At 41.0% G+C, this 27198-nt stretch overlaps 1 protein-coding gene across 15 annotated transcripts in view; it reads left to right on the plus strand.

Moving 5' to 3' along the window:
• The window catches only part of ECPAS (Ecm29 proteasome adaptor and scaffold), a 66765-nt gene that overhangs the window by 24674 nt on the left and 14893 nt on the right, over positions 1-27198 (plus strand). For 14 of the 15 annotated variants that reach the window (XR_012670989.1, XM_075137419.1, XM_075137422.1 and 11 more), the window contains 23 exons: positions 1077-1126; positions 2109-2175; positions 2282-2404; positions 3566-3669; positions 4718-4841; positions 7089-7169; positions 7899-8127; positions 8674-8765; positions 10532-10666; positions 12768-12933; positions 13343-13515; positions 14017-14118; positions 15661-15784; positions 16779-16924; positions 18015-18069; positions 18853-18967; positions 19854-19919; positions 20172-20289; positions 22185-22352; positions 23221-23300; positions 24080-24185; positions 25466-25513; positions 26549-26670. Coding sequence is in view for 14 of the 15 variants with exons in the window: in XM_075137419.1 (XP_074993520.1) it covers positions 1077-1126; positions 2109-2175; positions 2282-2404; positions 3566-3669; positions 4718-4841; positions 7089-7169; positions 7899-8127; positions 8674-8765; positions 10532-10666; positions 12768-12933; positions 13343-13515; positions 14017-14118; positions 15661-15784; positions 16779-16924; positions 18015-18069; positions 18853-18967; positions 19854-19919; positions 20172-20289; positions 22185-22352; positions 23221-23300; positions 24080-24185; positions 25466-25513; positions 26549-26670 (2594 nt within the window). In the remaining variant the exon portion in view is untranslated. The remainder of the gene's footprint in view (positions 1-1076; positions 1127-2108; positions 2176-2281; positions 2405-3565; positions 3670-4717; positions 4842-7088; positions 7170-7898; positions 8128-8673; positions 8766-10531; positions 10667-12767; positions 12934-13342; positions 13516-14016; positions 14119-15660; positions 15785-16778; positions 16925-18014; positions 18070-18852; positions 18968-19853; positions 19920-20171; positions 20290-22184; positions 22353-23220; positions 23301-24079; positions 24186-25465; positions 25514-26548; positions 26671-27198) is intronic. The other variant, XM_075137417.1, reaches the window with a different exon arrangement.

Raw genomic sequence — 27198 nt, forward strand, 5'->3', positions numbered from 1 at the left:
TGAATACAAGCAAAAGACAAATATCTTTATGATTGAAACTGATAAATCTCTTTTTTGTAGTTGCCTGAGATGGCTATCAAAGGATACTTTTTAAGAAATTTTGTTGGAAGAGAAGCAAATACTTGAAAAGGCTATATAGGAGAAATGTTTTATATGTTGTAACAGCTATGGATAGGTGCTTGGACACTATTTGCAAAAGTCTCAGGAAATAAGAGTGTTGATAATCTAAGGAGTGAGGCCAGAGTAGCATCTAGCTGCTGTTACTCATTACTCTGGAGCACATGGGGCCTCAGCTCCAGGTGTACACCCTGTTGTGATCAGCAACTCTATAGGCCTGCTTGTAATACCTTCCATCCTGTCTGTCCAGGGATGGTATTCCTATGGGAAGGGTGTTACAAACAGAACTGCAAATGCTAGTCTGAGCTGAAGGTCTTTCCAGTGCCATTTCAGCAGGCAAATTCCCCACGATACTCCTACACGTATCTTAGGAAGGGCTGATGTTGCAGACCTCCTCTTCTGCAGCTTTGATCCTCTTGCTGGTTCATTTGAACTGTTGGATGTGATGACCTTCTGGCCTGAGTTGGTGTTGAACACATGGGCCTTCCCTGCCCTTGGGAAGGGCATGAAAAAGGAGTGTTCAGGAGAAAGAAAGGCCATATATAAATGTGCTGCATTGGTCATCTGCAGGATCCATTGTGCAAACAGCTTCCTTTGTGTAAAACTGCTGTTCAGGGCCAGTGGAAAGTTTCTGTCCCTTTACTACTGTTTCATATACTTGCTGAACCTCCTTAGCTGTCTCTCTTGAAATAAAATGTGATTAGCTGAGACCAGAAGGGAGATTTACATTTTGTCACCATTTGTAATTTTCTGTTTCTTGTGGAAAAGCATGCTCCCTCTGTTCCTATGTAATGGTTTTATTCTTGGATATGATTATTTTATGTTCCAGGATTCTTTGTCTATGAAAGGCTGTTTGAGCATTTTGAAGACAGGATTTAAAGTAAATATTTAATTATAAAAGATAGGCCTTTATGTATTTCTGATTTTGCTGAATTATAATTATTGTTTTATCATTCAAGGATTCAAAACTGCTGTCAATGGCATATTCAGCGGTTGGAAAGCTCTCCAGGTAACTGAAGCGCCATTTAAGCAGTGGGACATTGAATAATTTTTCCAGAGTAATCTGTTAATTTATCAGGAGCAATTTGTTAATTTGTCATCAGCAAGCAGCAAGCTTTGGGATTGTTCAGCCTGCAGAAGAGAAGGCTTCGGGAGACCTTATTGCGGCCTATCAGTACTTAAAGGGGACTTACAAGAAAGACGGCGACAAACTTTTTAGTAGGGCCTGTTACGACAGGACAAGAGGGAATGGTTTTAAACTAAAAGAGGGTAGATTCAGGCTAGATATAAGGAAGAAATTCTTTACTGTGAGGGTGGTGAAACACTGGAACAGGTTGCCCAGAGAGGTGGTAGATGCCCCATCCCTGGAAACATTGAAGGTCAGGTTGGACGAGGCTCTGAGCAACCTGATCTAGTTGAAGATGTCCCTGCCCATGGCAGGGGGTTTGGACGAGGTGACCTTTAAAGGTCCCTTCCAACCCAAACTATTCTATTCTATGATTCTGTTCTATGATTTATGCCACCTGCCAATTTTGCAATTGAGTGTATAGTGCAGAGAAATGCATTCTTCTTGTGACATCTCCAGAGGTGTAAAAAGAAATATGTTTTTAGCCGATAGCTTCTCTAGCAGTGGTTAATGGCAGCTCATGAATTATGCACAGAATTTAAGAAATGGTTCCACTTTCTGGATTGCCAGAAACATAAATTTAAGGAATGTACAGCAAAGACTAAAGGGCATGAAGCTAGGCGAGTGTTATGTTCAGTGGTATGCTGATGATTTAAGTGGTTTTCCATAGAATATCTCTCTGTCCAAACTGGATTAAGGGGTGGTGGTGCTGCTCCATGGTGGAAATGGATGAGATAGAGCAAACTTCTATGCTGGCTCTCTTTTGTTTGACAGTTAAAATGTGGGATGAGGGGAAGACTGGTGAATGTGAAGCATTTCAATTTAAAAAGACAAAGACTTCATGAATTAAAATATCTTGTTTCAGCCGAATGCCTCAGCTCTTTACCAAGGATATAGCACTGGTACAGCAGTTTTTTGAAGCTTTATGCAAGGTGAGTGCTGACAGGGCTTTGGGAAATCATGCATATTTTGTGCTGGTTTTGCTTAATTCTTGTCACTGCAAACTGTAAAGTGAAAACTCTTGGTTTTGTACTGCAGGAGGATGCTGATACTAGGCTTGCCATTCAGGAGGCCTTGTCTATGATGGTTGGAGCATACAGTAACTTGGAAGGAGCCCAGCGTACCCTGATGGAAGCTCTTGTAGCTTCTTATTTAATAAAGGTATTTTCAGTGGAGTCAAAATTAAGTACCTTAAAAAAAGAGCTATCCATTGTTTTCCTGTTTCCTGACACTTCCTGTTGTATACTTTTGGAACAGGTCTCCCTTTTCTTACTGAATGTATTAGCCTGTCTGGGAGAACGGGGGGTGTGTATACTCAGATGAGGTATTTTTAATATGGTACCAGTGGCTGCAAGAAGGGTGACAATGCAGTTTTCTGTTTGTGTTCTGTTTTGCAAAGCAAGCAAGCTATTGCAATTGCGCTGTATGTTTCTCATAGTCTCCTCCTAAGAAAAGTTTGAGAAGCAGATGCTTCAGCAACAGTATCTTGTGAAATGCTTTATGAAAGCAAGAGTTTGGTCGAAAGGATCATTCACTGCTAAGTGGGGATTTCAGGGTGCTGTGTGATTTCTAACATTATAAGGCACCTGGGAACCTCCCCACAAACTCAGCCTTGAGACAGTAATCCAGAGGAAACCACACTTCACTGACTCTTACTTTACTGAGTATCTTGCTTGTGTTCAGAATTCCCCAGGGGTCTGGGTTTTCAGAAAGAGCGGGTTTTGTATTCTCTGTATTTGCATGGGTACTCATGGTGACCGTGGAGATACATGTATTTCTAGTGCTTGCACTAGTAACTGTGTAAGAGACTATTTTCATGCTGATGACTCTTTGCCTGGATGCTCAAGCAATCTAGGTCTCCAGGCAATACCATTTTGAGACTATCTGAACCCAGCAGAGAGAATGACCACCCTAAGCTAATGTTTCTTTTCCACCTCTGGCTGTGCTGCTCCTAAGCGCAACTCTGTTTTGTGTGGATAGATGATGTATGTCATTCTTCATTTCAAAATTGCTTGGGTGAGGCAGTTCAGATGTCTAAGAATTAGCAATAACCCTGATTTATGATTCCCAAAAATGTGCATGTATTTAATTAAACATTTCATTCTCCACTTGTGAATATACGAGAAGCTAGCTTTTCTTTTCCCTGTCTCCTGCCGTATGAAGATTTAGCAAGAACAGTGTCTCAAAATACCTAAACTCTTTGAGTCATGTTGGTACCAGAGGACAAAACATATGACTGATGATTATTTACAAGTGGTGAGTGCAGGTCATTAGTGTGTTCCTTTAAAACTCAACCATATGTTTGTGTCTGTTCTCTTTAAGCCTGAAGTTCAAGTACGTCAAGTGGCTGTGAAATTTGCTAGCACAGTATTCCCTCCAGATCATATCCCTTCCAGATACTTACTCCTGTTAGCTGCAGGAGACCCGTAAGTTGTTTTCTTTTTAAAGTTATTTTCATATATATATATATACACACACACACATACATATATATATTTGTATCCAGTATATATTTGGATGAAATATGAATGCATATATATGTATGTGGATAAATAAATAAAATAAATAAAAACTCACTCACTGAAAATCAAGGATGATAATTTGGAAATTAACCTTTACATAGGGGCATTCTTGACAGTTCTGTGGAGAACTGTTACTGTGCCTCATGGTAGTCTTTGGCTTGGATTCTTTTTCTTGTTTCAGATGAACTGCTGCCATTAAAGCACTTCATATTAATGATCAATTGCAATTGCAAAGTAAAAATGCATTAACTGAAATCACTGGCTAGAAATTCTTTTTTCCTGGCAAATTCTGTCAGTCTATATTTAGCCTGTATTTGCAAAGAGTCAGGAGCATGCACTTGTGAGAGTTGCTACTCTCTGCTGAGGAGTAGTTGACTCATTAAATTACAGTAATCATTTCATTTGCAGTTTTCTGTTACTGCAATTTAAGTGGTGGGGGTTTTTCCAACTTACTTTAGTTGCTTGATTTTTGATGTGAGTAGCTATTGTGTAACTAAGGAGAGCTAAACAGATAATTGCAAGAAACCGCTCTGTCATTGCAGCGTCAGCACTGTTTCAGGAGTTGATCTTCTGCTAAGTAGGTAGCGATAAACCTGGTAGGTGTCAGCTGAAGCTTGAATATAGGAAGTGATGGGGAGGAGGAGCAGATAGGAAAGCAAGGATGTGGGAACTAGGAGCTGGTGATGAACACTAGCAGGATGTAAGAGAAGCAGAAGTGGGCTGATCCAGACTGTTTTGCAGAGGCCTTTCATCACTATCCTTTTTCTTTCCCCTCTCTAAAATAAAAAAATCATTAAAGTTCTAATGCAAGCTTATCTTCCCTTCCGTTCAAAAAAACACTTCTCATTTAAAAACTGTTCTCTCTCCCCCAGCTTCCCAAGATAACTTATGGCTCATTAAAGGCCATTTGTTCTGTGCAAATAACGTCTGTTTCTCATCTTTTCTTTGAAAGGCGGGAGGAGGTACATGGAGAAGCCCAGCGGGTGCTGAGAACATTTCCTGGTAAAAATGAGAAGGAGAGTTCTGGGAAGCAGATGCCTTCCTTCCCTGAAATGGTCCATTACATTCAAGACAAGGTACAGTGCTTCTGTCCCAGTAAATGACAAATACATGTCTGATGCTCAGGCATGTAATAGATGTGGTCTTCCCTTCCCTGTATCCATCTCCGTCACCTCCCCCAAGAAATAAAGTTAGCTAAAATCACAGTGAAGACCACACCTAGTATTCCATTGCCAAGATTAGCACTCATCGTTACCTTTTGCTGGCAATAATTGCAAGAGATCCAAGTGTTAAGTAACAGGGAGGCAGATCCTTTAACAAAGAGATTATTTTGCTTTGATGCTGTTTGTGCAGAAGATGTGTGGAGTGAGGAATCCAGTGTTCAGGGATGATAATCCAGCATGTTTTACAAAGACAGTTCACTCACAAACACGTTCTTGAAGGGATAGGAAGACCACTCTCTGCTTGGGCTGGTGAAAAATAATACTGTGCATAAAACAGAAAAAAGATTCCAGGCTAGGAAAGGAGATACTGGAACAAGTGAAGAAGTCTGGTTTGTTGACTTAAAGGCTTAGTTATTCATCTCCATTGCAATCTGTGGAAGTAATGGCCATGTAAATAACCTTTCACGAGTCTAGTGGAATGATATGCCAAAAACTGTACCCCTGAGTTTACTCTCACTGTTTGCACTGAGAGATCATCTGGAGAGGTGTTAAAATCTAGTCTGTGTTTCACACTTCGGTGTATGGTAGCTATACTAGGCTTATAAAGAAGATGTGGAGGGTCACTGACAATACTGGTTTTTTCCTCTGATAGTCTACTTTTTAAAAAAATGTCAGAAGTATAAAATGTTGGAGCACATCTGGTTTTGCAAGAGATTTGTGATAGCAGAACTTTTACACCTGAGAGATTTCTTGTGAAATGTTGTATACTCTGCTGGTGTTGTATTCTACTGATGTACTCTGCTAGTATATTAAATATTTGAAGCTTCATGAAAAAAACTTGCTTTTGTCCAAAATACTGGTTATTCAAATAGATAAAAAAACCTAAGAAACAAAGATTAAGTTTTAGATAACACTACTAAATGCCTGTCCCCTTGTAGTTAATTTTAAAATTTTCCTTGACTTCCGTAATGTCACTAAATAACTATGGATCAACCTAGTTTAATCACTACTGAGAAAAACAAGATTCCTTCACTCCTGGGTGAACTTAAAAAAATGGTTTTTGAGGACTTTTCAGATCTTCCTTACATGTCCTGAAGGCGTATTAAAAAATCCTGGAGGTACATTTCTTTGGTTAGTTATCTTGAAGTGTGAATTTTCACATACCATGAATAATACGCGAGTGTTGGAGATGTTTGAGAAGTTTGTATGCATTGCTTGGCACAGCAGGCCGAGAAGCAAAATGGCTTTCCTGCGTGAGTTAGCATGATCCTTCTCTCCCTCTGCAAGAAAGTATATGCAAAAGAGTAGGACCTGATCTGCTGGGTATGGATGGGAACCCATTCTTCTAGGAAGTCATATTCTGGTTCACTAATTCAGGTTTTCACTAATGGTTCTGGATGTCATTGAAATTACAGTGCAGCAAAAGATCTAAGCATCTTAAGAGGTGTGAGGGTCTGTTGAATTCTGTGCAACTGCCTTGTGTGTTTATTCAGATGCAAGGCTGCCTTGCTGAATCCAGCCCTAGCACTGATGTGCGTATTGCCTAGAGGATACGGACTTGCTTTTCTGCAGCGTTTGCAGTGGGTATTACTGGAAACCTTCTGTTCGGATGGTTTTCTGATGGAATATTCCTGCTTGTCAAAGCTAACATTTCCATGGAAAGGAGTTGCTCTCTTGCTGCAGCAGCCTTCTGCCTAGCGGGTAGGAGGGTCTGAGAGACTCCTTGGGCTTGGCTGGTGCAGCACAGGGTGCCCACCTCCCAGCACTGGGGAAGCCTGGCAGAGCTGCCATCCCCAAGCTTCCTGGCTGCCTGTCAGCTGGGGCACCTCAGAGTTTGGAAGTTTATGAGGTATTTTGTTTTTAAATTCTAAAGCACTTCTTTTTTTCCTGAGGGGAGGAAAGAATTTTGTCCTCCTCCAGCCTCCGCTGCCATTCCCTGTCATGAATTCAGAGTTTCCACTTTCAGGGACGTAAAGTTGTGGACCTAAACTGTACTATTACCAAGTGCACTGTGCCCTTCTTGTTATAGAACTGTTGTACATTTTCAGTTGCTAAGTGGAGGATAAACATAGTTGCATCAGCAAAATTTCGTTGACCTTTCCAACATCTCTCCTGTTCATGGATCTGACTGTTCCAGTCTTAATATACTCTGTTGTTTAGGCCTCTCACCGAATGAAAACTCCAGCTAAATATATGACTGGAACTGCAGCGTTGCCTTTCAATCCTGCCACATTTGGAGAGGTAATTGTCTGGATTTACTTCCTTGGATATGTGTACCATTATTTATTTAGAGGACGGTATAAGAAGGTAACAGTTACCATAAGCCATCCTACATTCTAAAATTCCTCTTTTAAACAGATGTTGGGATTAACTCTCCATCCTTTATCTGTCTGTCCTTAAACGGCAGTCTGAACAGGATTTTCTAGGGGTGTGGGAGGAATGTTCCCGAGAGGGCTGCTCCACTGCTCTCTGCAGGATACCTAATGTAATAGCTTCTCAGAGGGAGAAACTGGCAGTCCTGTCCAAAAGTCCCGTTATGCTCCTTGAGGCTGTTCTTTTCATAGCAGATTCCATGGCTTCAGTGATCTGTAGACACAAACTCAGATGTAATGCAAGGTCTGTATTAGCAGACCTTATTATTGGGTTGCATTTGTATGCCTGCAAGGAGGTTGCATCAGCTTATGATAAACCAAAAGTCTGCATATGATTTAATCTTTTGAGAGTGATGCAGGCACTGTAGAGTTGTCTGCTTACACAGTTGTCTGCTTACAGTGGTCCTAAGATCTGTTACACTTTATATTTGTTCCTGTCTCCATGCTGACTTTTCTGTCTAGATTTGATTAAAGAAGAAACTGTATTGTTTTGGTTATACTAAATACAGCATATTCCCTGCTCTTTTATTTTGTCTCCTCCACGGTTTTTCAAGTGCTCATGCACTCAGTATCCTGTGTTTTTCTCTTCTCTACTTAGATAGTTCTGTATCTGCGGATGTGTCTTGCTCACAGTGCAGGTGTGGTGCCAACCTCACAGAGCTTGGCAGATATGCAGGATCATGCTCCAGCTATTGGACGTTACATAAGAAACCTCATGTCTGGCAACCACATATCTTTCTCTTCCTCCTCCTCTTCAAAAAGTGCAGAAACCAACCCTGTGCATATATATATTGGCCTTCTTCAGCAGCTGTTAGCTGGTGTTGGAGGTAAGAAGCTGTGTGCAGCACCATCTTGAACAAAAAAAAGTCTTCTCTTACTAGAAATGAGTTGTCACACTCAGTGCTTTGAACTTGGCTGCAGCAATCACAGAGTTGCAACACGGACTATATACTCTTTAGTTTAAACTTGTTCTCTTCTGTGCTGCTGTGTAGGTGGGAGAAAGCAGAACAGTAAAATTGCAGCATCGCTTGACATAATGCTTTAAAATTGTGAGGCCATTGTCTATAACAGCTTCCTCACCAGTGAATGCTATTCTTCCTCACTCTGATAAAAGCGTATCTGCAGCAAGTGTAGTCTTAAAGCACTTGAATGCATTTAGAACAAATTGCTACCAGAATGTTCGCTTCTATTAGTTTCCCTAATATTTCTGAGAAATACTCTACCCTATTATTCTCTGTTGTTTGTTATCCCTAGTGAATTGCAAATGAATGCTTTGAAATGCGTGATACTTCTTAACCTCTTTTTATCACTGATTGTTAGATTGTTGTAAATATGCAGTTGTTTAATAACCTGATTCTTTAATTCCTGTTTAGGTTTGCCAGTCATGTATTGTCTTCTAGAAGTTGTTTCAGTGTATCCAGAAAAACTAGCCACCAGATTTATAGATAAAATGGATTGGGTAAAGGTATGTTGAAAACCCTTTTTTTGGTTTATTTTTTTGGGTGGAGGGCGTTTGGCATTAGCAAAATCTGGCATTTTCCCATGGTGGAATGGAGTCTTATTTCCAAGTATGCACTTAATTTGAAATCTGGTATTTCTACTTACAGTCAACACCTCATGAGGTGTTGTATGTAGCAGGATGGGGAAAATTATCTTTTGGTTCTTTGATGTTACTGATTTTGTTCATTGACTTACATGTTCTGGGTAATCTATGTCATTGATCCTGTTCGTATAGTCAGTCAGTTTTTCCTCTTGATCAGAAGATCCATTAAACAGCAAAAGAAAACTGAAAACAAAATTCTGCAAATTTTTTTAAGGAATTGTTTAACAATAGGAATGTTCCAGTGGGAAGATGTGGGTGGCTTCTCAGAAAATGAGATGAATTAGGATTCATCTAATTGTTTTAGAGCCCTTTCTGTGGAGGTTTTTTTTTTTTTTGTTAATTAGCTTCAAACAAAAAACCAGATAAACTGGAGCCTGCTTGGGAATAAGCCAAAGATAATTCTGCTTTCCCTAGATTCTTTTCTCAGGCAACTTTCTGCTTTTTCATTTTTGCTTCAAGCATCCAGGATTTACTAAGGTCTTACAGGTTGCCTTCACTTTCATTAGGGTAGTCTGGCAGAAAAAATACTTAGTCAAGTTAAAGAAAAATTAGAATGTGTTCTAATAATTTCCTCTGCTGATATCTGTGCTGCATCGCACTGTATACAGTTACCACATCTCATTTAAGTGCAGGTATGAACCTCAAAAGAGAGGACTTAAAGACATTCTCCTTTTCAGTATTGCTCAGCATTTGCAGAAAACCCTTCTTTTTCTTTGGCCTAGTGTCCATTTGCAAAATTAAGCATCAAGGGGTGATAACTGATACTACCTAGTTCAGATATACTGTTGTAAATCACCCTTTGTGTGATTTCCCTTTGCCAAGTGGAAGGAACAGGTCCAGGGGTTTGTTAGAAGTCAGCTGCGTGACCTGATGCAAGTTCTGAGTTGAAGTTAGAGTTATGTTTCATGAGCCTGACAGATCTCATTTCTTGTTTGTTTGCTTGGCTCATTTTTGCCGCCTTTGTGGTAGCCCAAGCCATTCAAAGCTTTGGGTATGAATTTTTCACGTGAGTGTGTTGCATTATACATCAAATTAATGGCAGAGGTAAGATTATATCTTAAAAAATGACCTGAGGCTTCTCAAATTCAACTTCTTAACAATTTAGATAATACAAGATCTCTAATACAGACTGGATAAATTTGCATTGAGAGCTGTGATTCCTGGACACTTGGGTTTTTTGTCATCATTGGATTTAACTAGTTTAACCTCTTGAGTTTTTTTTCCCCTTTGATCAATAAAAAGGAAACGGAAGCCTCCAGTAGCTCAGCAAAAATAGTGTGTTTAGGTTTTTTTTAGCTCAGCATGGATGCAAAATGTAGAAGCTCTTCTCTGAAGACAAAATTCAGCCAAGCATTCAATCAGCATGTTTAATGCAGAAGCGATGGGTAGCCTGCTTGTGGCTAGTAATAGTCTTCCTCCTAAACGCCGAGCATGTAATGGATGCTTTGCTGAATTGAGTGCTTTGTTGCTTACTAAATGATAATGCTGTCAAATTGAAGAGTGGTTTCTAATTAAGTACTATTTATGTAGCTGCATGACAGTTGTCCTTGTATATTGAAGCTCTGTATGAATAGACTGTGTAAGAAGCTGCTTCCATATTTTATGTTTCTTTTTAAAAACTCCCGCAGAGCCTGATGAACACGAACAAAGAAGAAATGCGCGAGCTCGCAGCCCTGTTTTATTCTGTAGTGCTGTCTACCATGTCTGGAGATGAGCTTAGGGCCTCCTTGGAGCAGCTGATCAAGATGACAAAAGACAACCATGTAACTACCTTCCTTTGTCTGATTCTTGTTTTTTCTCATGTCATGTAACTGATAGGAAATCTGAATCTCACAGTGTGCCCAGGATCTATTGGCCTTAATATGAGTGTAAAATTAACTAGCTGACTTCCGGTTGGACGGTGAGAAGGGATTTTTGTTGTAGGTGAGTGCAACAGATCTTTAAATAAATTAATCCCCGAAGCTGTTGTTAAGGTCAGTAGGAGGGTTTCCTGGAGGCGCTTCCCAAGCAAACCCAGTACTGTCACGTATTTAACCAGTTTGAGCCAGCTCATCCCATTGAGTGGTAATGGATCACACTACCTACCTCAAACAGTTTACTGATTCCTTATTTGTAAGTGACTACACGTATCCGCAGAACTAAGAAAATGTTTAGCTCGTTAAATGTTTAACTTCCCCTCCTCTCCTGAGCCACAGCAGCCTCCTGGCTCCCCATCGCCTTGTCCGACCAGCAGCCTTTGCCAGGTGAGGGCTGGCTTCTTCCCTCCCACCCACGTGGACTGCTCGGCAGCCGGCAGCCGGCTGTATCGGTACACGGTGGGTTTGCCTGCCTTCCCTCCTCCTGCAGCTCCTTCGACCTCCCATTATCCTTATCTCTGCATTTGGCCACTACCACCATGGAGGAGAAGTCCTGAAAACAAATTGGGCAGGTTTCTGTGCTGGTGTGTCTTGAATCCTGAAAGGGAGGGGAAGTAGTAGCATTTTTAGGTTATATTTCCCCAAGACATTTTTATATGAGTCTCTGAAGGACTTAATGGGCCACCGTTTTACATTGCGGGTACAGGCGCAAATGCTGACGAGAAGTGCTGATCACTTAACAAACAGCATTTATTTTGAATCTGTGAAAGCTGTGTCTGTAAGCCAAATTGCTCAGTTTTATGTAGGGCGCAGCTTCTGTGGTCACAAAGCCGGCATAGACGGGTCCCAGCCCCCCACTGCTGCTTTCCACCCCACTCACCCATGAAGCCAAGGTTGACCTTTCACAGAATCTGGCTGAAAAATAAAGAGGGATTTGAACCATGAAACAAAAAAAAAGCAGGGTGTTCACAGACATTTTTGAGTTTGAGTCAGTTAGAGCTCTGGTTTGCTGTGAATGTACAAAACCAGCTGAATCAGTACAGCTGGGGGTGGTGGTGATCTCCAGTGGCTCAGTAAGGACTGCAGTGTAAATGGACAGCTGAAGGGGAGAGGGGGAAGGACCCACCTTCAGCTGGCTTTGCTGCTCTGAGACCGCCACAAGGAGCAGTCCCTGGAGGCCAGGCTAGGTTCAGGATCCCATCCTGGCAGCACAGTTGCACTGATGCAACTTTTTGCAGGTTTGTGATAAAAAACAGATACATGAACTAATCTTAGTTTAAGCCCCTGCCCCCTTCCTTTTTTTTTTTTTTTTTAATTAGGGTAGCTTTTAAGTCTCACAACCTTATTTCTGCACCAAATCCTTTTGTTAGAATTCACCTGTGAGAATGAGCACCGTCCTTAGGTAGTCTCAGCGCCAAATCAGCATTGGACAAATTAATGTTCTTATATTTAATTGTAATAATTAGTTTTCATGGTCTACGGCCTTCTGAACTGTGTAGAGTCATTGCCTTCTGTGTTCGTAGGCCAAGTGTGTTCTCATTCTTAGCAGTGCAAATCTAGAGTAAGTGCCCTGTACTGCTTTTTACCAAAGAGTACATTTTGTCTCCTTAATCTGAGTATGCCCAGTTTTTAAGCAGAGACAGCATAGTATTATCTTAGTTCACCTTTGTAGGTCTGTACTTACAAATCAGATGAGTTGGATTTTTTAAATATTTTTTTTGCCTATCTGCCAAGGGGTAGACTTCAGGAATGTGAGTGCTGGTCATAAGTTCTTAATCTGTCCTCCTAAGCCTCTTCTAAGTTTTGTTAATTTATCTTAAAGGACTCCATCCATCAGAGAACACTAGCAATATCAAACTCTCTGTTGTTGCATTATGTGTTAGAACTCTTCATTCTTCGGGCTGCCTTCTCATCTGGCTTGTCCATGTGTGTTTTTAAATGGGTGCTTTGTGCAAAGTGTTACTTACTTTGAAAATGAGATTTTCTGCACTGTTGGTGTTGTCTGTAGAGCCCGGAGGTCCAACATGGATCCTTGTTGGCTTTGGGATTTACAGTAGGAAGGTACTTGGCCAAAGGGAAAATCAGAACAATGGAGCTACATGACATAGAACAGCCAAACACTGCAGTCATGCCGGAACAAGAACAGCTCATAAAGTCGACGACAGAGACAATAGGTAACTTCCTGCCTAAGACTTTGCTGCATGTAACAGTTGTTTTTTCAACCACCCCAGGCTGAGGACTTCTCTAAGATATTCAGGCCATAGATACTGTAATCCTGAGTTCACTTTCTTTCACAGCCTGTAAAAATGTCATCTGATTAGATGCATGGACCTAACACTTTTCAACAAGAATTAGATGGACGCTTAGCTCGTAGACCAACATAGCACAATCGGGAGCAGTGCCACTGCCTAGAGTCCTCTCAGTGTCTCCTTTCACTTTGATTTTATTCTGGCATAATGCTTCCTATTAGCTGTAGAGGAGATAAATGCTTTGCTTCTTGCATGGGTAAAATATAAGTGCCTACCTGCCCACTGCTAAATAATAATACAAAATCCAAGTATCCTGTTTTGCTTTTTCCTGTAGGTTCTTTTCTGGACAGCACCTTTCCCTTCCTCGTGGTGGCAGCTTGTACAGCTCTTGGGGAGATTGGCAGGAATGGTCCCTTGCCAATCCCCAGCGAAGGAACAGGATTTACAAAGCTGCAACTTGTTGAAAGCTTACTGGCCCGAATCCCCTCCAGCAAGGAAACAAATAAGGCAAGATTTTGTAGTGTTGTTATGATCCTTGTTCATTTCTGGAATGCTCCGTCCCCAGGTTTTTGTATTACCTGCCAAATTCAGGCTCGGTTTTTAAAGCAATTAGGCTTATCTTTGGGTTTAGTGAGTCAGAATTAGGCTAAAGGTTTTCAGAATTAGGCTAAGAGTTTTCCAGTGTTGTCTAGGAGTTGATCACTTGTGCTTTCTATAGTCATAAGTAGGAGCTTAAGGGATGAAAACTATGAATGGTCAAAATTTTAATTCAAGAAAAATGGGAGTGTCTTCTTTTACCTGGAAATAATCCTCAAAGGTAACAGGACATTTGTTTTGATCTGTGTTTTGGAAGAGAGCTGCACTGATTGATCTGATAAGTCACTTGCATGTCTAACTTCTGGTACCTTAAGTGAAACTTCAGCAAGGGTGAGAAAGAGTGGGTTTAAAGTGCATCTTCTGGACTTACAGGAAGGTTATGTGATGGTGTTTTTTTTGTTTGTATTTAAGATGAAGGAACGAGCAATACAAACACTAGGTTACTTCCCAGTGGGAGATGAAGATTTTCCCCACCAGAAGCTACTGTTGCAGGGTTTAATGGATTCTGTGGAGGTGAGGCACTATTAATGTATTATTCTTTATACTGCAGTGAGTATTTCTATTTGAATGCTTTTTATATCTCTACAGCCAAGTTTACAAGGAGAGCTGTCTTTTTGTAATTGTGCCTCTGGGTTTTTTAAAACTGCCTTGAAATAGAGAGCAGAGGTAGGTTTGGGTCTTGTAAAATGTTTTATGCCACAGTTTAAAAACTTGCCAGTCAAGGTCTCTGCCCCAGTCTCTGAGACGAGTATGTGTTCCCCTTCAGAAGGACTATCTGTATGTGTAAAATCTTACGAGCTTATAGTAATGAAGCCATAGGTCTGTACTTTGGCCTTCAAAAGTACCCTAAAAGTAGATAATATAAATACACCTTCTTTTTCATCTGAACTACATCAGCTGATATAACTCACTTGAATTAGAAGCTTTGTTTATAGGAATATATGTATCTGTTGTCAGCCTAAATGCATCAGCATAGTGCACTGCATTCTTTCACAGTACTTCAGAGCTGCTATACTCAATTGCAATATATATTGCAATATGCCAGACAGCAAAATTAAATAGGCAAGGAGCTTTTTTAGTATTCTTCATTTACAGCGTGTTTTACCTTTCTTCCTTGTTGACATTGACATAAGATTCAGCATTGTAGAAGCAGCTACTGAGTAACAGGCAGGCTGGCGTTGCTGAATCTTCCAATCTGATGTGATCAAACAAGCAAGAATAGTAAGAACATTTTGTACACAAACGTAAAATGATGTTCCTAAGTGCCATGTTTATCTCCTGTAACTGCTAAGGGTCATTGTAGCTTCCTTTATAAAATACGTACTTGAAAAAAACCAATTTATCTTAGATGGCAGGAAGCTAAGGGCTTACTTCTCCAAATGCCTAAACATTTTGTGTTTCCAGAGAGTAAGGAAAGCAATCTAGAAAGTACTCAGCCGGTATGGAAATCAGTTCTTACAACTCAAGATTCGTCAGAAATAATAACAAAAAAGTGGCAGAGTTCTGCACATTCTGTTCCTGAGGGCTTAGAGAATAGTGGAAAGAGGGCAGAGAAGCAAAGCAAAATATTGTCTTTTAATGTGAAAAAAAAATTTTTGCGTCTCTTAGAGATGATCAACTTCTGGATGGAATTACAGGAGAATCTTTTACTACTGCATACAATAACAAAGCCACAGTAATTTTCATTAATGACTGGCAGTATTGTTCTAACTTTGTTTTATTTTCATCCTGTCTCCCCAATTCTTTCTGTTCACTAAGTTGAATGTTTGCAGAGACCAGCAAACGCTTTGTAAGAGGCATGCTTTAAAAATAAGTGTGGAAATTTTAGTTCTTCGCATTCGTTTTGGAGAGTTTGACATTGCCTCAGTTTCCATCAATTTCAGTGGGTCTGAGGTGCCATACAGTCTCAGAAGCTCACCAAAAGAGTGATCTTATTGCAAATTGGTGTGGAGAATTGAGATTGGGAGAGAGACTGTGGTTTTGTGGAGTAAGTGCCAAAAGTTTTGCTGTATGTTTACTTAGTACTGTCAGTGAGGCTCTTGTGGTGTTTTTCAGGCCAAACAAATAGAACTGCAGTTCACCGTTGGTGAAGCTATTACCAGTGCTGCTGTAGGAACCAGCTCAGTGGCTGCACGTGATGCGTGGACAGTCACAGAGGAGGAATATATCCCTCCTTCAGGTAGGCCTTCCTAATACAGGGGCTGGGTTGAGAAATGTAAAATCTCACAGTTCTGGATTAACACTGGGCTCCATAACTTTATTTCTGTGGTGTTTGGTTTGTAAGAGTAGAAGAAAGAGACATTTGTGTTTGTTAATGCACTGCTCAGTGTTCTGCAATGCTGGATTATATACAGGTCGTTTCACCTCCTCAAGTCCATCTGCTCAGAGGGTAGAAGACTTTATTTCATGTGCTGTTTAAATAAGTTCTTGATGAAATCTAATTCGTTGCCACTTGACATTGCATTTGTTCTAGTTTTTTCATTTTGGTTTGCCATGTTGCATTAGTTTCAGGTGTAACATACACAAACCTTTTAAAATAGCATTTTGAAGCCTGCAATGGAAAATAGGGTTAGAAAATTAAATTGCAAGTCTTTTTCCAACAGCTTGGAGTGATACGATTAAGTGACACTTAGATGCAGTAAATGCAGAAATTTTATTTAAGGACTAAGATTCTGTAGCCACTTAAATACAAGCATGACAAAATGCTGGCTTCAAAACAGGCAACTGTGAATATCAGCCTCAGACCTGCAAACAGATGTTTTAATGTTGTGAGAGTGGTCATCTTAGACCTTAAGTGTATGCAAAGCTGAGCATGTGCAGAACCCGGTAGAAACCGAACCTTGCTGTTGCTCCAGAAATTTTGAGTTCTAACAAAAAAAAGTAGTGCACTGAATCTCATGCAGTATGAGTGGTACCTCTTCTTGGCCACAGGCGCTGAAACACTTTCATGAAGGGTTAGGAGGACTCTATTCAGTGTTTCTATTAGGAGAAATACTTTCCCAGTGACTCCACTGAAGGCTTTTCCTGAATAAACAGAGATTAAGGTGTCACCTGAATACTCATGGGCTGATTAGATTTTTCATTGCGCTGAATTGATATATAGAAATTAAAAACGGGTGTGGCCAATTCTCAAAGCTTCCTCTCTCCCCTCCACCTTTCTTTCTTTCATACAGATTTGAAAGTGAATGACGTGGTTCCCTGGGTCCTAGACCTTATTTTGAACAAGCACATTATCAGCCCCAACCCACACGTTAGGCAGGCAGCTTGCATCTGGCTTCTATCAATGGTGAAGAAGCTGAGCACACACAAAGCAATCAAGGTAAGAAATATGCCCTTTCCAAACATTGTCCCTATTTTTGCTTCTCACATCCTTTCTGTCCCTTCCTTCCCCTTCACTTCCATTGCCTCTTTTCCCCCAGTGCTGCTGCAGTCCTTACTGCGGTCTTTTTGAGACGTGGCTTATCATTTGTTACTAGGGGAACGTACTAACTGGCAGGTGAACGAGGCTGTTTGGCACCTTTGTAAACATCTGACTTGCACTCAAGTCAGAGTGAGCTTAGTGTAAATAGCTGTTGAAAGATGAAGTAGCAGTACATCTTCCCTTGGGAAGAAGAGGTTGGTGTCTGTATAGTTTTTAGGATTTATTTTTGGAAAATACTAATAGGAGGTCTAGGAGGGGAAGAAGGGGGAGAACTAGATGGAATTCCTGGACTCATTTGTTTCACAGAGTTTATCACAACTAGGAGCAAGATGTGCTTCAGGTACTGTGTGTTTTTGGTGTGCTTTGATGAAAACCTTATATTTAGGTTGCTTGTCTGTCATGAGAGAATGTGAAACGTCCTATACAAGGACTTAATAAAGCATTCCCAACCAAAATGTCCTCTCTCTGCATAGAGACTGTGATGGGACCATGTAACCATTTTGTGCTCTCCAGGTAATGATGAGGAGCATTGGAACAATAGGTGCTTCGCAAATATAAGCTGTTACATGTAAAACCTTGCCACATATTACACTCGTCTAAACAATGGAACTTGTGGGAGGTGGCAAAATCCACTCGTTTGGGGATGAAGAAAAGACGTCCTCGCACAGAGAATAGCCCATCTGGCTGCAAGCCAGATTAATGATGCATTATTGCCATGTATTAGACAAGGAAAATACGATATGTGGTTTACTAATGGCATGGTAGCTGTAAAAGGGTGCTGGACAAGTAACTGTTATCTTCTGTGAGTGTCAGTCAGGCTGCTGCTTACCTGTCTGGAAAGAAGGACAGTTCTTGTCGTAGGTGTAGCTCAAACAAGCAACTCCATTGATACAGTAGGCTCTGTTTATCTGTTAGGAACTTGCCTTGAGACCAGACGAAGGATCCAAAACCTGAGATAAAAATAATGTCCTTTTTTCTCATCTTACAGTCTCATCTCAAGGATATTCAAAGTGCGTTTGTTTCAATTCTGTCAGATAGCGATGGTAAGTACTATCACATCTTAAGAGTTTTGTCTTTTGGTGGGCTTTTAACAGAATGGAGGGAACCTTTGAACAGACAGAAAATCACCTACACACTCTCTGTCAGTCAGCATAAAAAGGTGACTGTAGAAACATCCCATTTCTGACATAATAGGAATTTTTTTTTTCTAGGCATTGCATGTAGAGATAAGAAGCACAGCTTTTTTCTGTGCTTTGCTAACCAAGCACAAATCTTTTTCTGCATTTGCCCCTTCAGACTGTAATAAACAGAAACTGTTCAGTGGTGCTAACTCTGCTCTGCTTTGGGTAGTAGGATGCACATCACAGAGTTCTACATGGACAGGGAACTCTAAGCCCTCTTTGAGCTACCAAATTTTGGCTTGTAGGTCTACCTAGTGGAAAGGGTGTCATGCGGCAGCCTATCCAAAGCTCACTGAAGTTGAAGGGAGTATCACCATTAACTTTGCTGCACTTCAGGGGCCAGCAGTGTGTCAGAATACTTACAGCTCTTGGAACTTTCTCTGCTATTTCAAAACCTGCGGTGACAATATTAACATGAAGATGTCACCTAATTTGATGGGGGGTATGCCTTCAGAACAAATTGCTGCTTCAGAGTGCAAAGCTTGTGTCTTGCCAGGCTGGATCTGCTCTAAAATGGAAAGCTGTGAACTGCAGCACAGAGCTCCTGTTGCTACATCATGATTTTGGTTGAATCTTGTTTTTGAAATTTGTGTATTACTTAATTACATGCTTATCTTTAATTTTACTTTGTAAAATCTCTTGCAGAGCTTAGTCAAGATGTTGCTTCAAAAGGTCTTGGGCTGATATATGAACTAGGAAGTGAACAGGATCAGCAAGAGCTAGTCACCACACTTGTTGATACCCTTATGACTGGGAAAAGGTACGGTAAGCTCAGAACACAGTGAGAGAGTACTCTGAGCTATGCGTCTGATGTGGCACAAAAATGTGCCTCTCTTGTGTGTGGAAAGAGATGGTTTGAGGCCAAGGGCAAGCCAATATGCATATATTGCCAGTGGGTCAAACTGGGACATTTCTTAATTCGGCTTAGAGTCTGTTGTGACTGAAGTTGTTCCAGTTTTGTTCCATTCAACAAAGCTTCAAAATAGTTATTCAGTCTCGATTCAAGCAGTTCAAATCAGTTGGCGTTTGGTTAGATTTCCTACTTGCTGCATTGTGTAATTGCAAAGGACAACGACCTCTTGCAGCAACTCTGAACAATGTGAATGTTGCGGAAGTGGGGACTTGCTTGTGCCTGAAATGTACCTTTTGCTGAGAAAATGTTGTTAATGGTCACTTGTCAGCTTTAGTGCAAAAAATGCTGGTCTTACAGGACTCCTGGCTAATAATCATGTAGGTCAGTGCTGGAAATGCTCTTCAACAGCCTACTCCGGTCTAACCTGGTGTGGGTGTGGCCACCGTGAATAACAAAAGCCTGGGCTGGGAGTGTGGGGATGCAGTGGTGGTAAACAGGAAGAGATTAGATGAATGGAAGTTGGATTTTTGCATTTTGAAGTAGAGATTTGCTGACTGCACACCAAAACCCTCACTTTCTGCAGCTTCTCCTTAACATTATACATGATACAGGTTAATGAGATTCCTTGCAGTATGTGTGGCTTTGCACAGCTGTATGGTTTTTGTGGGATTGGAACTGAAAGAATGAGAAGTTACTGAGTTAATCAAGCAAAGCAGATTAACTTGTTCTGTAGCATGCAGTCCATTCAAGGGTAGAGTTTGGTAAAGCTAATACTGGACCTCTTTTCTACCAGAGCCAAACATGAGATGACTGGAGAAACTGTGGTGTTCCAGGGTGGCCTGAGCAAAACCCCAGATGGGTAAGTTTACTGGCAGCCTCAATAACAGACACACAATCAGCACTGAAACAGTATTCCCTTGCTTATAAATCTGCTTCCTGAGCTTTTTGTTCCTTCTTGTTCTCCAAGTTACCATAACTATTTTCTGGTAGTACAGATAGGGTATTCACTTCTCTCTGTCTGCTTTAGGCTGTGATTTGACTATAACTTTAGCTATTATGGCATTTGTGCAGCTAAAAATAGTGACACTGATTTCCCTTCTGCTTTCCAAAGTCAAGGTCTTTCTACCTACAAGGAGCTTTGTTCACTGGCTAGTGATCTTAATCAGCCAGACCTGGTGTACAAATTCATGAATCTGGCCAACCATCATGCCATGTGGAATTCTCGGAAGGTAATTTGCTGTTTTCATACCACTTCCATTCCCACTGTGAACTCTGGAAACAATAACTGCATTTCTCTAGCTCTGGTTGTATGATCTATGGATAACTGCATGTGGAGGCCATTTGTTGACGCTTTGCTGTCAGGTCCGATGCAAATTTACCAGCCTGAGAAACAAATTCAGAATTACTTGAAATTCTTACACAAAATATTGGTATCATTGGGTTCACATCATCCTACACTCCCCTCTGAATCAACTGTGATCCTTTTCTTTTACTTTTGTGCTTAGAGGCCAGGTCTTGATGTGTTCAAACAGTGAGATAATATTTTCAAAACCGGATGAATTTTCAGATGCCAGAGAAAGTGACCTTCGTTATGTAAAAAGGCAGAGCAAAAAGTATTCAGTAAGTTGCTAAAAAGCCAGTTGACAATACACCAGTTCAATCACTGTTGTCAAAAGCATCCTTTCTTAATTCAAGTCTTGTTATTATAAAGCTACTGAAACCTTTAGCAAAGCCAAAATACTATTGGATCCACTTCCTGCAAAAAAAAGTAGCATCATAAATTTTAAGATTTAAGTATACATTTCCAAGCTTTAACTTGGGGACTTTTTCACTGGCTCTACATAAGCATGGAGGAACTTGTTTTGTCCCTCGGAGTGGGCATAGCACCTTTCGTGTGCTTTCTTGCAGAAGACCCAAGTAGCTGCATCTTCTGTATTGCACCTTTCGTACTCTTTCATGCTTGCAGAAGTTTCGAGTCTTTGGCAACACCTAGTGCAAAAACCAAGCCCCAGCATTAACTTTCAGCCAGAGTTTGACAAGTCAGCACGTCTCTCAAGACTTCCCTCTCTTTGCACTGGGATTTCGGAAGCACAGGAGCATACTTAGGTTCCTGACCCTGGTGGAATTTCACGAGCCAGGATGAGTCAAGAAAATCCACTCAGCAACTGTAGGTTCAGCTTTGGCATTTGAGGAAATTGCAGAATCATTTAAGTTGAAGGGGACATCTGGAAGTCTGTGCTCCACACAAGAGCTAGGCAGAGCAAGCTGTTCAGGGCCTTGCAGGTGATGCCTCCCTTTACCTTATACTTTCTGCAACCTCTTGCTGCTCACAGCAGTGGTCCTAACTGAGAGTTTGTCTTTATTACTCTTCCTTTTCTAGACTAACCCAGACAGCACATCCTGTCCTGTGAAATCCCTAGCTTGGGGTTTTGAGAGGCAGCTTTTGACACTGCAGGTCAGGAAACATGAAGTCGTTAGAGGCAGTCACTGCGCTGCCTGTATTGAGCAATTTCTCTTTGGGCTATCCTGCCAAATCCCATGGGACTTCATGGGCGAGCAGCAGTTCCACTGTGTTAGAATTGAGAGTGGAATTGACAGTGTTGGAGAAAGAAAAGAGTATGGAAGAATACTTGGAGTTTAAAGTAAATATGGACAGATGCAAAATGATAATCCCCAGAAATTTCAGGTTGTGGAGCTAAGGTAGAGTTTTTTTATTTTCAGTTTTTCAGTTCCTAAGTTATTCTAGTTTTTCTAAATGCAGCAGAGTTGTAGGGAAGCAGTGGTCCACCCTGACCATTTTTTCCGAGAAAGAATCTCTTTTGGAAGGACATACTCAAATCTTCATAGTTTTAGTTTTCCACCACCACTTTTGCAAATGGGGTCAATCAGTGTCTTGAAATGAAGGTTGGAGAGAAGGAAGTTTTGAGTGTGATTGTATGCTTGAGATCACTGCGGTGCTGTAGCACTGATGGGGGGCTAATTCTGGTACCATTCTAGTCCTTTTGGTTTGGTCTAAATCTAAACTGTGTCAGCCAACTTTACCACTGACTGTGGTGTGCCCAGGAGCAATAACTGAGTGAGTGAGCAGATTGTTTCAACAAATACTCTTTTGTCATCGTTTCAGGGAGCAGCTTTTGGTTTCAATGTGATAGCTGCCAAGGCTGGAGAGCAGCTGGCTCCATTTTTGCCCCAGCTTCTTCCCCGGCTCTACCGATACCAGTTTGACCCCAACCTGGGCATTCGACAGGCAATGACCAGCATTTGGAATGCCTTGGTCACCGACAAGTCAATGGTGAGTGAGCAGCAAAGTGCAGAGTGGTGGGTTTGCTACTAGCTAGCAGCATCTCAGCGATCCTTGTGGGACAGTTGCATCTTGTGAAAGGAGGGGCTGTGCAGAAAGGGGTGAGGTATTGTGCTACAGAGAAGGAGGTGTTTGAATCCGTGGATGAGCTGGAGGATGCGCAGAGGTTTTGCACTGCCTCTTACGTATGAAAGGCTATCGCAGACCTTGTTTGTATGGCCAGTGCTAAAGTTTATGATTTACTTTACTTAAAGGGTCTTTCCCCTTTGGGAAATACTTCAGTATTGCTTTGATATTGCTTATGAGAAGCTCTTCAGGAATCCTTATGGCCTAAGATGCCCTTCCTAGAGCAAGAGCATCTAAATATGGTTCCTCAGTTTTTAAGTGGGAAGAAGCCCATGGGAAGTTTGAGGGTAACTCCTCCTGGACAAGTTTCAGGAAAAAGTGATTTTCGTGAGATGCCCTTGCTCTGGCTGTGAAAGGCCTGGAATTGGGTTTGCAAATGTTTTCTCCAAGAAAAGCTGATTTTAGTGTGAAGTCATTCGCTCTGATCCCTCATCAGAGCGCAGCTGCTTCTCCTGTAAATACATGTTTGGTGCTGCATCTAAACAGTTCAGTTGATAAAGGACTGAGGGACTTTGCTCTTTGCTTGTCATCTCTGTCACAGCATTAAGCCCTGAAATAGTGCAGAGAAAGTCATGTCTAAAGCAAAGTCAGAGTAAGTTTTCGCAGGGTCATTAGTTCATCTGCTGTGGCTGAAAGAGGTTGTATTGTCCAAAAGGAGCTTTTTTTTTGAGAGTACAGGACAAGGATGCATGGTCCATGCTCGTTTCTTGATTTTTCCTTTTTTTAATGATAGGTTGATAAGTACATGAAGGAAATTCTTGAGGACTTGATCGGTAACCTAACCAGCAGTCTGTGGAGGATCAGGGAATCCAGGTATTGCTAGGAAAAGTAACAGATTTTTCTTTGAACTCTCTTCTTTCCTCTTCTTCGCCATAAACTTGTTAACCTGAAGAAGTTGAGGGGGGAAAGAGGACACATCCTTTCATCAGGATAGAGCACAGTCTTGTAGTCTGCACTTGAAGTGTGATACAATCTTGAAGCTATTTGCTTCATTGAGCCTGAAATTTTTTATTGCATGTAACTTGAGCATGATACTAAACAACATTCTCTGAAGGAAGAGTTTTCTGGTCACAAAGTTCTTGCCTATCCTTGGACCTGAAATATTGCTTAATGTTAGAAAATCTTGGCAGTCTGGCTATATATGTACTTGACAGCACGTTGCCAGTCGGTATAGCGTTTTTAATAAACTGCTTTTTGTTTATAATGGTTTGTAGTTATGCTGTATTGAAAAATTCCATTTTAATTTCAATTCCAGCCTTTAGGCCATTTTGTTTTGTTCTTATCCTATACTTACAGAAAAGAAATCTGAAACAATTTTGTAACTGGAATGTTTGCAATAGCAATTTTCACCACAGCAGCTTTTCTCACTTGCTGTCACCTGTTTCAGATTTCATCTGACTGGCTGAACGTTTTTTTTCTCTGCTAAAGGAGGCGTTCCTATGACAGAGTAGATGTAGGGTTTGGGGAAAATAAGGAATGTGAAACAGTTCTCAGGTTTTTTAACCACTTACTTATATTTGGAAACGTATCTGTATATACACCTGTATCAAATAAGTACACCATGTGAAGGAAATAAAATTTCTTGTTTGCAGCTGTCTGGCACTGAATGACTTACTAAGAGGAAGACCTTTGGATGACATTGTAGACAAGCTTCCAGAGATCTGGGAAATCCTATTCAGAGTGCAAGATGACATTAAGGTAATGGCACTGATAGTTGAACAGGAATCTTCAACAGAAAGTACAGTGATCAAGGTTTGAGATGCTTAAAGAGAGATGTCAAGTTGAAGCCAATGGGAGTTTGGGTATTAAGCAGACTAGAAATTCAGGCCCCTTGCAGTTAAAATTTCCATGCTGCCTTGGAAACTCTTTGTGTATGTTTCTCATGTTTTTAAGTGTTGGTTTTCATTCCTACTGTGCTTATTCTTGATGGTTCACCATTTTTCCTGGATATAAAAGAATTCCTAAGTATTTGCTTAACTCTCGAGTATAGAAACATTTATTTTGGGCTGCTTGGGTGCTTAAATGACTTGTATACATGAAGTCAGAGTCCTTGGGTCCTTCCAGATTTGAGCTGTGTTCTCTCTGGATCCAGACTTCTCTGCTCAAGGTTGAGCTGTTTACCAAAGTGTACTGTGTACCAGAAAGTTGCTTCCATACTAGTAGATTTAGTGTGTTCAGAAATGTTATGGGGCATTGAAACCAACTGAGCAGTTTTGCCTCAGTGCTAATGAGCTATATTAGCCTCCAAAATAGAGCAACTGCCTGCAAACTGCCTTTTGGGAAGGGTCTAATTCCTGAATTTTACCTGGAAATGGTTTGGGAAGGACTACTTGTGGCAGGCCAGATTTTTTCCAAGAACACCCTAAGACATTACCAGTCCAGGTGACTGTGTTTCAGTATGCAGGAATATAGCTAGGTACTGCTTAATTCATCAATACAAGTAAAGTTAAAGAATCTAATTGGTGGTGGTGTCACAGGCCCCAAGAGCTGCACTAATTGTACTGTTTGTCCATCTTTCTCTAGTCCTAGACATTCAGTTGAGTAAAGCATCACTAAACAACAGGCATTATATTGAGGAGGGGGTAAAGCATACCCAAAGCGCTATATATTTCTTTTTCCAGTAGAAGGTTCCATTGGTTTTTGGGGGTTTGGTTTTGGGTTTTATTGTTTGTTTGGCATTTTTTTGTTTTGTGGCTTTTTTTGTTTTGTAAAGGACAACCAATAAAATAATACCACAGAGACAAATGTGAACCGAAGCACAGAGAACCTGGCGGTGTCAGGCAGGATTTTTAATACATTTGTCATTGAGTAGATCAGATACTAGGGACCAAAGCCAAAATTTCTTTGAAAGATATTATATTATTAGCCACAAATACAGCCTTATTAACACTATAACTAGTGTTATACTTATTGATTAATATGAATCGTTCTATAAAGATTTTAAAATAGTAACAATGGATTGTTGACTTCTTTTTTAGGAGACTGTGCGAAAGGCAGCAGAACTAGCCCTAAAAACTTTAAGCAAGGTAAAACTCTAATTTCATCATTTGCACATGGAGGCGTATATGGTTTTGATGTCAGGTAATCATTCAGTATCATATCTGCAGGAGTGACCTGTTTACTATAGGCTGTTGTCTTGACAAGATCTCTAGTGTAAGGTGCAGTTGTGATAAACAGAACAGCCCCCTAGAAAGCAATCGTAATAAGCTTGACCATATACTTTCCCGTACTTTTGTTGATGCTGGTGAAGTTCTGCTGCTTGAGGATAATGCGATGTTAAGTTCTATACAACCAAAGGAGGGATATAATGAACTGTTTTTTTCCCTCTGATGTCCTTTTTTTCCCCACTTGGGGGTGGGATTTAAGGAAACTTCCTGTAACTTCAACAGTTGACCAAGCCCAGCTGATCTAGTTGACCAAGCCAAGTGGAACCTCACTGGTGTGAAACAAAGTGATCCAGTCTGAACTTCACTCTCTGATGCTGTTACTGACACAAGATTTCTTGGGTGTAGTACATATATCAGTTAATATTTTGTTTGGTATTCCTCTAAAAAAGTCACATCAATGGAAATGGAAATGTATCTTAAGAGCTGTGTTTGAAATCACAACCCTCACAATGCATGCAGCATGACATTTCAGTGGCACAAGTGGTGATCTGGTCCCAAAACATTGTTGAATTGCAGAATCTGTTCTGATCCGGGACTTGCTGCTCTGCCTCATGGAATGGTTGAATCCATGTGGCTGACATAGGCTGTCCCTCAACTGAGAGGTCATTTGGTCCATCTCTTCATCCAGGTGCAGATCAAGGCCTTCTAGGCTCTGAATTAGCCTTTTCTGGAAGCTGACCGTAGCTGAAACTCCTTTTAGGGGTTAAGTACCTAAGTGGCTTAGGGCTTAAGTACCTCCTGGAGAGGAGAATGAAGGTGTAACAGAGCCTGGGTTTGGCTGTGAGCAGTTGCTCTAGTTGCTGCTGGCTTCTTCTGTCTGACGGAGAAGGTGCTTTAATGTAATGAGCAGGAGGTTTGTACATGCTTGCAACACTGATTCTCATCTGTCCCCAGGTCTGTGTGAAAATGTGTGATCCTTCTAAAGGAGCAGCTGGTCAGAAGACGATAGCTGTGTTGCTCCCTTGCCTCCTAGACAAAGGAATAGTGAGCACAGTTGCTGAAGTCCGATCTCTCAGGTTAGTTTTGCATCATGTAAGTTCCCGCGGGGTCAGGTCGTGATTTGTCCCAAGGAGACCCAGCTTATTCACCTGAGTTGCAGAATGTTCTTTGTGTTTGAAGTGACACGTTTCTCCCCAGAACATCTGAGTCCTCACCTTCTTGAGTCCTTTGAACTCACTGAATTCCAACAGCAGCCCTGGGAACTCTACCTGTCTTTGGCAGTATCTGGCTTCTCTGCAAGTGCCCAGATTCAGTTCCCAGCAGGAAGTTTTCTTCTCCCTGTACAATTGGCAAACTGATCTGCAAGCAGTTTGCTGCGCTTGAGGCTTTCCTTCAGGACAGGCATCTCTCTTCTGCTTGTAAACAAAAAATCCCACGGTAGTTCTTGAAACAGCCAGGTCTTATTTCACAACTGGTTGTGAGTAATGACAGTTCACATCCCAAAGGCGACTGCATTTGGTCACACTGTTCAAATACATTTTATGTCATGTAACGGTTTGATGTCCCTTGGTGTGTGGGGACTTCATATGCTTGTCACTTTGTAA

The sequence above is a fragment of the Calonectris borealis genome, chromosome Z (assembly GCF_964195595.1).
Source record: "Calonectris borealis chromosome Z, bCalBor7.hap1.2, whole genome shotgun sequence".
Taxonomy (NCBI): domain Eukaryota; kingdom Metazoa; phylum Chordata; class Aves; order Procellariiformes; family Procellariidae; genus Calonectris; species Calonectris borealis.